The sequence below is a fragment of the Zeugodacus cucurbitae genome, chromosome 4, assembly GCF_028554725.1.
Source record: "Zeugodacus cucurbitae isolate PBARC_wt_2022May chromosome 4, idZeuCucr1.2, whole genome shotgun sequence".
Lineage (NCBI taxonomy): Eukaryota > Metazoa > Arthropoda > Insecta > Diptera > Tephritidae > Zeugodacus > Zeugodacus cucurbitae.
Window position 1 is genome coordinate 74639153 of NC_071669.1, and position 12207 is coordinate 74651359.

General features: G+C 38.1%; 1 protein-coding gene across 7 annotated transcripts in view; it reads left to right on the forward strand.

Annotated features, from left to right (window-relative positions):
- The window catches only part of LOC105213043 (uncharacterized), a 131732-nt gene that overhangs the window by 21906 nt on the left and 97619 nt on the right, over positions 1-12207 (forward strand). For 2 of the 7 annotated variants that reach the window (XM_029040753.2, XM_054228733.1), the window contains exons 1-3: positions 2127-2224; positions 7692-7760; positions 8223-8428. In XM_029040753.2, the coding sequence (XP_028896586.2) occupies positions 8310-8428 (119 nt within the window). In that variant the 5' untranslated portion in view covers positions 2127-2224; positions 7692-7760; positions 8223-8309. Of the gene's footprint in view, positions 1-2123; positions 2225-7691; positions 7761-8222; positions 8429-12207 lie in introns of those variants that run through there. The other 5 variants (XM_029040750.2, XM_054228732.1, XM_054228731.1 and 2 more) reach the window with 4 other exon arrangements.

The following is a 12207-nucleotide window of genomic DNA, read 5'->3' on the forward strand; positions in this document are numbered from 1 at the left end:
TAAAAATATTGATACCAACAGCCATAATAGCGGAGCAATCTTGAAAAAATATATTAAATTACAGAAAGTTGTAAAATGCCATTCGCACAATATTTTTACACTATAAAAATAAAAACTTTATGCAGCAACAAAGAAGCAAAAAGAACAACAGTAATAAAATTTTACATAGAAAAAAGCCATAAAAACGCCAGCCACCGAAAGCAGAGCTTTGGCCAAAAAGTCGATCCTTAGCGAAAGCTCAAGGAAGGGGATAGGGCAATCTACAACAACCACAGCAGCAAAGGCGGGCGGAAGGTGCATCATATATTTGTAGTTGCAAGAACTTTTCAAAATGAGGAAAGCGAAGTTTACGCCACAGTTTTTGGCGTCTTTGCATATTTGGGCGAATCGAGGCAGATAGTTCCCACGCAGTGCCGACATACTTATAAAAGTCTACACTGGCGTGACACTTCCTCGAGAACAGACATTTTAGAAATATGAATAGTTTTTGTTGAAATCAAACTAATTATTTTGTTAATAATTTTCCAAAGTACATAGAAATCGAAAGATCTAATTTCGTTATTTATAACTATCGAATTCGAAAACTATAGTCCAATGCTGGATTAAATTCTCACCAATCGCGATATGATCAAATTAATGGTATGTGGAACGAGATCGTCCGAATCACTCATACCGTTAGATGCTTTAAATTGAAATATTGAACTGCATTACGAAATAAACAAATCAAATTAAGGCCGAATAGAAAATCAAGGAGAATGAGATGAAGGCAATCTTCAAGGTTTTGTGAGAGACTTCTTATTTTCAAATGTTCGAAAAGCCAAGCGAATACGTTCCACACTCAAACACTGCTGATCAATTCACAAGTGAGAGACAAAGGTGAAGGTGTGGTGAGATTCAAGGCGCTGAGGTGAGAATATTATTTCAGTACGTAAATATGCATACCTGATACATTTTCACACTCATCAACACGCATACATAGATATAAGCTTGTATATGTATATTCACATTGTTCATGTTTAAAAGCAAAATATTTATTGTTATTAAGATTCTTGAATCGCTTGTTCCCCAGCCTCTGGCTCATACACTATACATATGACTGTAAGAATGGATGTGTTGTACAAATTTTCTATGACACAAATTGACTTCTACATCTGTCGGACATACTTATTTATATTTTCATGAATAAACACATATTTATTTGCAAATGTACGTTTCAGATGTTCTTTGTTAGGTCCAAGCAATTCGAAAGGGGTTTTGGGCTCTCTCAACTACCTCTCAACATCTTAAATAAACATTTACCCACACCTCTCTCAAACTTGAAGCTTTTTATGTACTTTCCTTAAATTTCAAATGTATAACTATTTTGTAAGACAAGCTCTTTTAAGTTTAACTAAGCCGAAGTATTGACCTTCAAAGTTTGTTTAAAAATATTTAAAATATCAGGTGCAATATTACCAAAGCAAAGTTTTTGTGAAAAATATATTGCAAGAATATACTCCCTCTATTAACTAATTGGATATGATTTTCATTTCTTCTGCCTACATCCAGAGCACACACATGAATTCGTCTAAATTTTAATGAAAATTCAAATGGCTTTTTCGATTAGATTTACATTCAATAAATCGCTGTATCTAAACCCCCCTCCTGTGTCTGGCGCGTCTTTGTCGCATCTAAGTATATTCATATATATTTGTCATAAAGGCTGACAAAGCCGATTTAAATTCTGTTGCGAAATAATAAATACAAACAGTTGGCCAGATGAGCACACGCCCACCTCTCTATATTGACCATCTCACAATTCAGTGTCCATGGACTGCACGGCCGTATGCGAGAATTCGTCCGAAAAGATGTTTTCCGAAAAGCGCATAAGTGAATATATTCGATTTTGGTTTCAAAGGAATACTTTGCGCTGCCCAAAGATTGATTAATCAACAAAATCTTGCTCATAATTGACTCTTTCGTAATAACTTTCCAATTTATTTATTTATTTGTAGTTTTCAATAAAATTTCCATTTCTTGGGAGCTTTTCGGTCTGCGGGAGAAAAGCGATTATGACGACTTGTGCGCTTTTAGCCATTGCTCATTTGCACATATATATACAGACACACATGTGTGGCCACTGGCCCATTTGACATTTTTCTTTGCTTTGCGACGACATGGAAATGGCCGAAATGTCAGTTTGAAAATAATTTTTAAGTGTGACAGTAGTGAATTCATAGTCAAGGTGCGCTCCCTTAATTCTTATTTCCTTAAGTCTCTGTGCCGATTTGTCCGATTTCTGTAATATTATTATATTTTAATGTAAATATTTGTAATATGCAATTGGCAGAGGAATATTTTCAAAAAGTGATTATTTATTAAATTAGCTCATATTTGAGTTGATTTCCGAAATTCATATTATCCACCGAACGCTCTTCAATGGAACAAACAGTAAATTGTGTGGGTGTTTGTGTTGGTGGCTGTGCTTGTGTGGCGACCGAAATGCCAGAGTGATGTCGGTCGGTCAGGTGTGCGTGCACATGTGTGAGTGTATGTGTGTGTGTGTTCAAGGCTAATGACTAACGCAATTAAGTGGCCAATAATGAATTCAATGTGTATATTCGATACAGCTAAAAATACTTACTTGCACATACATACACACCGATGTTAAGGAAAGGCGACGTGTGATTCAAGTGTTTACATATTCACATACATACATACTCACATATACATAATTATAAATATATATGTATAATTAAGGCGAGAAGAGCAGTGCTCCAAGTAATCTTAAAATAACAAATAAACATTTAATATAAATCTGTAGATACATAGCTACGTAGATATTAAATATTTGCCATCAAAAACAGAAATTTCTATTTCTCTCTCGACCTCGAATTTAATTATCCAATTATAATAATTTTAAGATAATATTTTAATTTTACAATTACAATGAAGCATATTTTAATATGTGTATATATGTGTGAGTGTGTCTATGTTTTTAATAAAGTGAAACACACGTCGGCCCAAATTGATCGTTTGTCATGTATCAGAAGAGCAGCAACAAAAACAGAAACAGCAAGCACATTCCTCTTTTGTCGATTTGTATAGAAATTTCCGTTAGTTTCGCAACTCTGAGTGTGTCACAGGCAGGCATTTTCACATAAATACCTTGATTGTTGTTTAGATACTATCCATGGAGATTTCTCCAATTTGCTTCTTTTCCAAATAAGACACCAGAGTTCTGGTCTTTGTAGATTGAAAGCTTTGACATAAAGTCAGAAGGACAAACCTTAAAAAGTATCACTCCTCAATACGCCTCGCTTAAAAAGCCTCGACAGCAGCTCTAATCAAATGTATGTACTCGCTTGCAATATACTCTCTAACGTGCCTCACATTTCACAGTGAGGCTGTGTGTGTATGTGTTCTAAATCACAGAGTCAAATGAGTGCAGAAATGTCAACCAACGCAGCAAATGAAAGACGCATATGATTGCCCTGGAATTGAATGCTGCTGGTACTTCACCTTCACCTCTTTTCTGTTTCACAAGCTCTTCCACCAGTATGCACTAATTAACTCGCAACTGAACTGCTGATATGCTGAGATGCTGAGTTGTGAGGAGCGCAGCGAACGCCTGCAAAGGCAAACGGCTAATGTTCACACGTATGCACTGCTAATTCTGTTTATTCTTCCTCTCTAATTACAAACAGATGCTCAGATTAAATTAAAATACACAGCAAGCGGGGCGGGCACAGCAGCACAGGAGCTCAAATGCACGCTCCCCAAAGCAGCGCTGCTTTGGTGGTAAAGAAATACGAGCGGCAATTATGCAACTGGAAACTCCAATGTTCCAACTGAATGCTCACTTTTGCATGGCATTTAGACAGTTAGCATGTACAGCTAACAAGCACACACACACACGCACTCGTGTTTACTCGTATATGTGAATGTGCTGCCAAGTCTGCGTGTTTGTTGGCTTTTGCGCCCGAGGATCCTCAGTGCCACCTGACATCCACTTGAATTGAAGTGCAAAAAAGCCAACGAATTGCAATGAGTCACTCTCAGCTCAGCTCAGCTCTGCTCCGCTCTGCTTTCTGCTTTTGCTTAATTGAGTTGCCGAACATGAAAGCTTGTAATTAGGCTGACTATTCAGGACAAATGCATTCATAAAATTCGTGATGTATTTACGGGTATTATGGCACCGAAACACATTCAATATTTTTCGATATCAACACAGCAACAGCAACGCCTCGCTCCTCTCTCTGCATTTTTTCACGCAAAACTCGGTCAATTGATTAGTCAGAACTCGGCATTAACATGAATTATTTTGGGTTTATCACGCGAGTCGTTAAACCAAATTATCGCCAACTTGATGGGATCAGGAACCTTCATCTGGTGTCTGGTCTCGCCCTATCTGATTATCTGAGGTAGCTTGCCTTCAACCTAATCCAAACCTTACAGTTATCTCTACTCAATCTGGAATACTTTGTGGAACACATCAAGTGACACTTCATCACTATTTTTTTTTAAATCTCTGTCAATTTCACAGCAACTACAGAAGGTTTGCATAAATATATCTGTAGATGTGTGTGTGATTGATATATTTATGTAAATAACTGAATGTGTAATAGTATTTGTTGTGTTGCAAACATCCACTAACACTGACTTAAGTGAGTACATAAACATATGTACACGGCCATATTTGATATGGGAATTTGTAAAGTTAAGAAAGAGATAACAAAACTTAACGATGAAGATAACATTGTAAAACTTTGAGAACTTATGGCTTGTTATTCTTTATTTTTGCTAATAAAAGTGCAAACAAACAATCATAAAAGGGAACAGCTACAAATATACGACTATGATCGCTCAAGTCTACAGACTGACAAGCGAAATTTTCTATAAAAACTATGGCACAAAATCGCACATTCCCACATACTGGACGTAGGCAAATATTACACGGTAAAAAAGAGGAGTATTGAAACAGAAACTTGGGGATTGGGGATCTATTGTGTGATTACGTCTCATTTCAAGGTTGAACATGTCACAGGGGTTCTATGGAAATCATGTAGAGAGAAGATAGAGCAGACTTTAAATTAAATGATAATATTTTATTTTTGAGAAACCCACAGCTTTTGAGTGAGAGACCCTTAATTAATGGCACTACATTTTTTGGCCACATTTAGAAAAACTCGTCCCTAGTCCAATAAAAAAGCGTTTGGCGCGGTGTATCTGCTCATAAATGTGTAATGCTTTCATGCATACGCATCCAATATGTGTTTAAATTTATGCAAATGCAATTCGCCAACACATAATGGCGCAGCAAACAATATACGGAAGTTCTATGCAGTTTGCGAACTCCCGCCGCCGGCTGCCAAACAAAGTGCCAGACTGCTCGCATGCCAACTACAACATATCCGCCCGACGGTTGCCCACTGCTCTGGCTACAGCGAACGCAAGAGTGGCAGCGGCAGCGGCAGCGGAGACTCCAACATAAGAACACCGAAGGCAATTAACTGTGACACGGAACAAGCAGAAGATGGAGCAGATTGTGGAAACAAAAAGAAGAGTTAAATAGAAATAACAGAGAACAAGCAGGCAGGAAAAGAAAAACAAAGTAGCTTCACACATCTCAAAATCCGAAGTGAGCTACGTAAATAAGTGCTGTGACGGAGCTGCTGGGAGAACTCGCATACACACGTCACGTGGCAATTTCTGCTTGCGAGTGGCGTATGTGTGTCTGGGGCTCTGAGAATCCAGTAGAAACAAAAGCTTACGCAAGGCCCCCTCGGTTGTTGCCATCCCTCGTGGAGCGTTGGTAGCGGCCGGGGTCGGATGGGAGGAGCCGCGTTGATGAGCAGTAAACTTATGATAAGAAGCATGATGGAAGTTGAAATGGTGATAATTGTAATTGTGATGATGATGTTGTGCTTACATCACAGCGCACGTTGTTGTTGCTGGTGGGTTAGGTAGGTGCGCCAGTGTGGCAGTGCGGATTTTAGATCCTCGCGGATACTACAAAGCAAATGAGTTGTCACGTTGTCAGGTCACGCGTTGGCTTGGTGTCGCGCAAACCTTGGGCCAAGCTTTTCATGCAACAAGCAACAGCCGCACGATTGTGGCAAGGATCTAATGCAGGCGACTTAGTGTCTGTGTATTCCCATTTGTGCATATATGCTCACAACCAGTATGCGAACAAAGCTGCCTTGCCGCGAATGAGCGGCGATGTGTGGCGCACTGCAAGTGTGCTCACAGTTGTTGCTACAATCATTAAATGTTGAACCGACGGACAAAGCAGCACTTACAAGTGTATGGATGTCACACTGAGACATGGAGGTATGCGCGTATGTGTGCGGGCCATTCAGTGTGCATACACAAACGAATGATGTGCTCGTAAAATCCAGAGCATTCTCATTTATTTTCGGTGGAAGTGTTAAGAACTCCTATATTTTTAAAATATACCGTTCCGTGTACTGAATTACGCACTGCGCTTTAATCCACCGATTTCGAAGAATGTATGTGTCTATGTATGTATTTGGGCATGGATATATTCCAATTCAGAAGGCAATTAAACTAGCTTTATTCCTTTCAATTTTTAAATATTTGAGCAGTATTTAAGCCTAAATTTGTTTACTGGAGCGATCGCAATGGCTCATTGCGAAATTCATAGAAAAATGTCCGAACTCAAAAATGATTTCTCCATAAAACAATTTAATGAAACCCTCCCATAAATTGAGAGAATATAAAAAGAGATATGCTTCCGCTCTTCCTTTGTTCCAGTTAATGCTTTTCAGCGCTGTTGCGTGCAACCGTGTGTGTATGTCTGTGTAAATGCACGCATGCATGCGGGATATTCGCGGCGCAGAGAAGCGCCGAGCACCGCCGCGAAAAACGCAGCAATAACAATTCGACGAACTTTTAAATGTGACACATTGTGTAGCACAATTCAAAGGGACCACCTGTAGTAGCCGGCAGCCAGCGAGCGCAGCGCCAACTGACAACTTGGCATATTTATTGCATCAGCATGTCATGCGTGTGCCATAGCTGCCGTCGAGTGCGTGTTTGTGCGGACCTCAATATTGGCAGGTGGATTAATTTAATTGGCAGTGCGATAATTTTAATTGAATTTTCATCAAAATAAGTATCAATTCTGCGCAACAACAATGCGAGACTCGTCACACAAAAGCGCCGAAAGCTGTTTGAAAGGAGAGAAGAGCGCCCATTGGAGCGGCAAATGAGTTAAATTGCCCTTTTTGGCAAAAAAGGAAATGCCGTGCAAAATTGATGTAATATGAAATTATTATTTGTGAAGGGTTTGCATTCAGGGGGTCGCAGAAGTACTCGCAGTGACATATCTTTAATTCATCACCAATGATTCACAAACATAACATACAACTTTACTCGTTTCTCATCTGTATTAGGTTGAAGAAACCGATAGAATTAATAACCTCATTTTTATGTCAGTAAGCTTTCACATCAGTCATTGATGACGTCCATAAATATTTATAGAACAGTTCACTCAATCTTTTAATATAATCGAATATACATCAATAATTAATCATTTATATTCTCCATAAGAATTTCTTATTATACAATATATGTATATACATATATATGAACTACATAAATATATAAGGAATTTTCTATGTGTTTAACTGATTGAAGATCTCTCAGCCAATTTAATGAATTCAATATTCCTATTTATATGTTTCCAGAGCGAATCACCCGACGATCTTCGAAACAACAACGAAATACAAAGCCACCTAGCCAGTATATATATAGAAGTAGTGAAAAATATAAGCAAAATATTGCCCAACAACAAACAAGCAATGAACAATTAAAGAACTTTACAAAAAGCACACAGATTCAGAAACTCACCCAACGAGATATAGCGGAATGCACTCGCTCGTTTGCAAAAACAAAGAAATACAAAACTTTTACAAAAATACGAAAACTTATCTCATATAAATATTTTAATTTTTTTTTTAAATTTACTTGCACTAACAAATAGATTTAGCTTGAAACAACTTTGATTAATCACTTGTAATTCGTTGAAATTTATTAGACTAACCGAACACTTCACTTCTGATTTCAATATCTTATTTCCTTAGAAAGTAAATTCAGCTTTTACGATTCTTATTTTAGTTCCGAAACAAAATCTCTGACGCACTTACTAATTCATTATATTTCGTAACTGAATCTTCTGAACTTCGAGTTATTTTTTACTTTCTTAACTCAAATCATAGATCTTGAGCTGAAAACAGAAAGCTTGGTCAAATAAAAGTATAATAGTAAAGACACCAAACACAATATAAAAACCGAATACAAACGCGATGGCCGCCATTCAACGTAAACTGGTTCATAAACAATTCAATTCACCCATGGGACTTTATTCGCAGCAAAATGTCAAGGAAACATTGGATCGTGAGCTGAAGGCTTTCGGCTCAGATGGGTAAGTCAATTCATTATTGTCGTAAATTAAATAAAATTTACAATCGAAAAATTTATCGATCTCTCAAGTTCATAATCCCGATAACCCGTTACTTAGTAAACTAGAATTTTGACGTCTTAGACAATCGGTTATTGAACGGATATTCGGACACTCCTAATAACCTAAGCTAAAGAGAGGTTTGATTGGACATTTTTCTGAAAGCTCTCATTGGCAGCGGGGCAGAGCAGGACAATTTAATTTTGAAATAAAACCAATTAAGTAATTGAGTTAGTGACATTTCGTTGTAAGCAATTGGTAATAAAATAATAATTGAATGTCTGCCGTAGCATTTTCGCCACTGAAATTTACATCAGCTCCTACAAGTGTATCAATAAATTTATTCATGGCACTCAATACAGCAGCAAATTGAAATATGATAGGAGCTAAAGCAATCACGCAACAACATGTAGATATGCATTACCATTACTTACCTTACAAGGGCCGGGACCAGAGCCAGGGCCAGGGCACGGGCACGGGCACGGGCACGGGCACGAGCAATTTGCTTTACAAATCATGCACTCAGCGGAAGACAATACTCAATGCCTCGAATAAATAAAATACAATAAAATAAGTGAAAAACATAATATCCACAGAACGATATTAACAGCGAAGGGTTGACAAAAAAGATGCTAGCAAAACATGAATAACGACATTTACCGCAACAAAACACAGCCAGACCGAACCCGACCAAACCAAACGATTGTGCAAGAAGCTGGGAAAGCAGGGGGGAGGGCGAAGTGGCGGGAGAGTGGGCGAGACAAAAGCTCCGTGAGGAAGGAAGGGAGAAATAAATGGTTTGTAAGTGACATGCTTCGCAAGGCCAACTTGACAATGTGAAAAACGAAACTGCAAATAAATTGACCATTGAATTTATTTCCATTTCCATTCCCCTCCCATCAAGCGCCACTCGCACCTCGGAGTGCTGCCAGACGGAAGGCTGATTGCGTATACTCGTGCGCCATTCAGAGCCAAACCGTCCATTGAAAGTGTGCATGGTGTTTTTTGATTTTCGGTGTGCCATACATCAGCTGGCTTCGCTGTGTGCTCATGGCTGAGGGACTTCGTACAAAGACCATATGCACATGTACCCACAGATGTGTCGATGTGTGCGTTTCCATAGAGCGATGCCATTTCATGCGTCGCTTGAATATTTTTGTGCATACTTGTAGCCAATAATGCATCAATTTTTACATTTATAGCAGTGTGAGTATGCAACTGCATGCATGCATGCATGTGCGGGTGTCCATGTATGAGTGTATTGTATTGTCAATTGTTTGGTTATTGCATGCGTGAGTGCGCATTTGTGCTATATCATCACTTTCCCGGTTTCCACAACCGCACACATACAGATTATACTCCCGCACACACGCCTGCAGATAGTAGAATAGTTTTGTTCACCAAATGTTTTTCTGAAATAAATGAAAAAAGCATGATCCCGTCCTCCAATAGCTTTAGGGTTATTTTTCACAATGACTAGAGCTATTCTAGCCAAGCTTAGCAAGCCAAGGGAGCATTTCTCTTAACTTTCGACTAAAATACTCACAAAATAGCTGAATAAAGTTAATGAAATATTAAGGTTCTGCTGACTTATGTGTCTATAGTAGATTCCGAGATATTCTTACAATTTACGAGAGTACTGGTTGCGCCCGAATTTGAGCTGTCCGTTGTTATGTAAACTTATACTCTTTTGAAGCATCAAACAACCATATTTACCGTTACTTGAGCACTTTGAAAATATCATCACTATTTTTTCCAAATCATTTTAATGGCCGTAGAAAAATTGTGCAAACAAATATTTTGCTATCCGCAATATTCGCTCCTCAATAAAATCAAATCAAATCAAACCAAAACAAAAGAAAACAAAGAAATTAAATATAAATAAATATGAAACATTAAACGAGCTCACAAAACTCTCGAGAAATAAATTGGAAATGAGATTCAATAAAATTTAGTGACACAAAGCAACACTTCTGTGGCTTATATACTGGCTGTCTATACACATGTACGAGTACGAGTATGAGTGTGTGTGTGTGTGTGTGGTTGTGGAGAGCGTAGGGCCACAGCAGAGAAAACTCCGTTTGAAAAATCGCAATCAATCGTATTGATTTCATGTTATTGTTGTGCGGGGATGAGCGACACTACAACTGTACATGCCCAAATACATTTCTACCACTTCATAGCCATACTTGTACAAAGAAATGCAGCTCTGCTACAGTCCTGCTATAACCCACTCCAGCACTCCAGAGCGGAGAAAACAATGCGCACACACTTCGTAAGCTCATAAAATCAGTCGCATCGCCTTTGCAGAAATATCAATTTTCTTGTGTCTCATAATATAAATTCCGTAAAGTCACTCAATGTTCTATTTGCAATGCAGAGATCTTCGTCGACATCGCTCCGCACATCTCACCCTCTTGGCGGATTGTCTACGAAATTGCACTTTGTGGCCACAAGTTCGAAAATAAGATATGGAAACAATAGTTGTGGCAGAGATTGATGATGATAGCGGTAATGGTGATGGAGCACTGATATCTCAGTGCCACAAGATAACGATGCACAATCAATTTGCAACTATGCTCATAAATCGAGACCAACTTGCACATGCCCAATGTCCTGACTAGCGGGAATTACATTTCACTGCAACGGTTAAGAGTAGTATGCAGATGCTTAGTTTCTCTATGAAACCGTTTAACCGACCAATCGCTGTTGTTATTACGGAATATTACGGAATAATTAGTGTTAAATTCTAGTTGTGAATGTACATAATGCATCTCATAGACATACTATATGTATTTCAAGGTACTATAGAATAGAACTCCTCTTATATCATAAAAAGACACTCACAAGTAGATTTAGAACGGAGAACGGCAAAATCCGTATATATTTAAGAGGAACCCAATTGTTTTAAATTAAAAATATATCGTGAATTCATCGAATTCTCTTACTCAATTAAAACTTGGCCCTCAATTTAGTAGAGCTCAAACCTTTTTCTATGTTCCCTATTCACATGAACTCGTTCAACAACTATGGCTTGTCCATCTTTGTTGGTGCCACATCTAATTCATGTAACTGATTCAATTTGATTGGAATTGAGTGAGTTGAAAGTTGGTTGTACCGAAGTGAGCTGACTTGAGTTGAGTTGAATAGTTAGTTGACCGCAAGTAGCCAATATGGCTGAGTGCCTCTGCACTTTCGAAAGTTTTTTTGTTTTATTGCTCCCATTGGTTTGTGCTAATCTTTTGTAAACAACAACAAATACACGCAAAAGTTGCAGTGGAAATAACATATCTACTTACATTCTTCGCTTATTTGAGTTCCACTGGTACAAGTACATACATACATAAGCTTCGATCACTCAAATGCTTTGTGAGAATTGCTCCCACAATACAAAAGTTTCTCGCTGCACACGTGCACATTTGGACCATTAAGTGGGTTTTACATATACCCTTCACATACAAATATTCAACCAAACCGACAAATCTGAGCAAAGATGGACGTCTGCCTAACTGAGATGCATGTAGATTCTGCTCCGATTTAAGATCATTCCCGCAAAATCAAAAGTGACCAGCAAATTTAAAATAGAGGCATTCGTAAAATATGTACATATATACATGTAGATATGTGGATAAAACAACAATTTGATAGAAACTATATTTACAGAGTTGTAAGCGAAAAGTTGTAAAAACATTAGACAGATAAAACGGAATTTTCGGGGAGAAAGCGCGAAACTTATTTTGTTA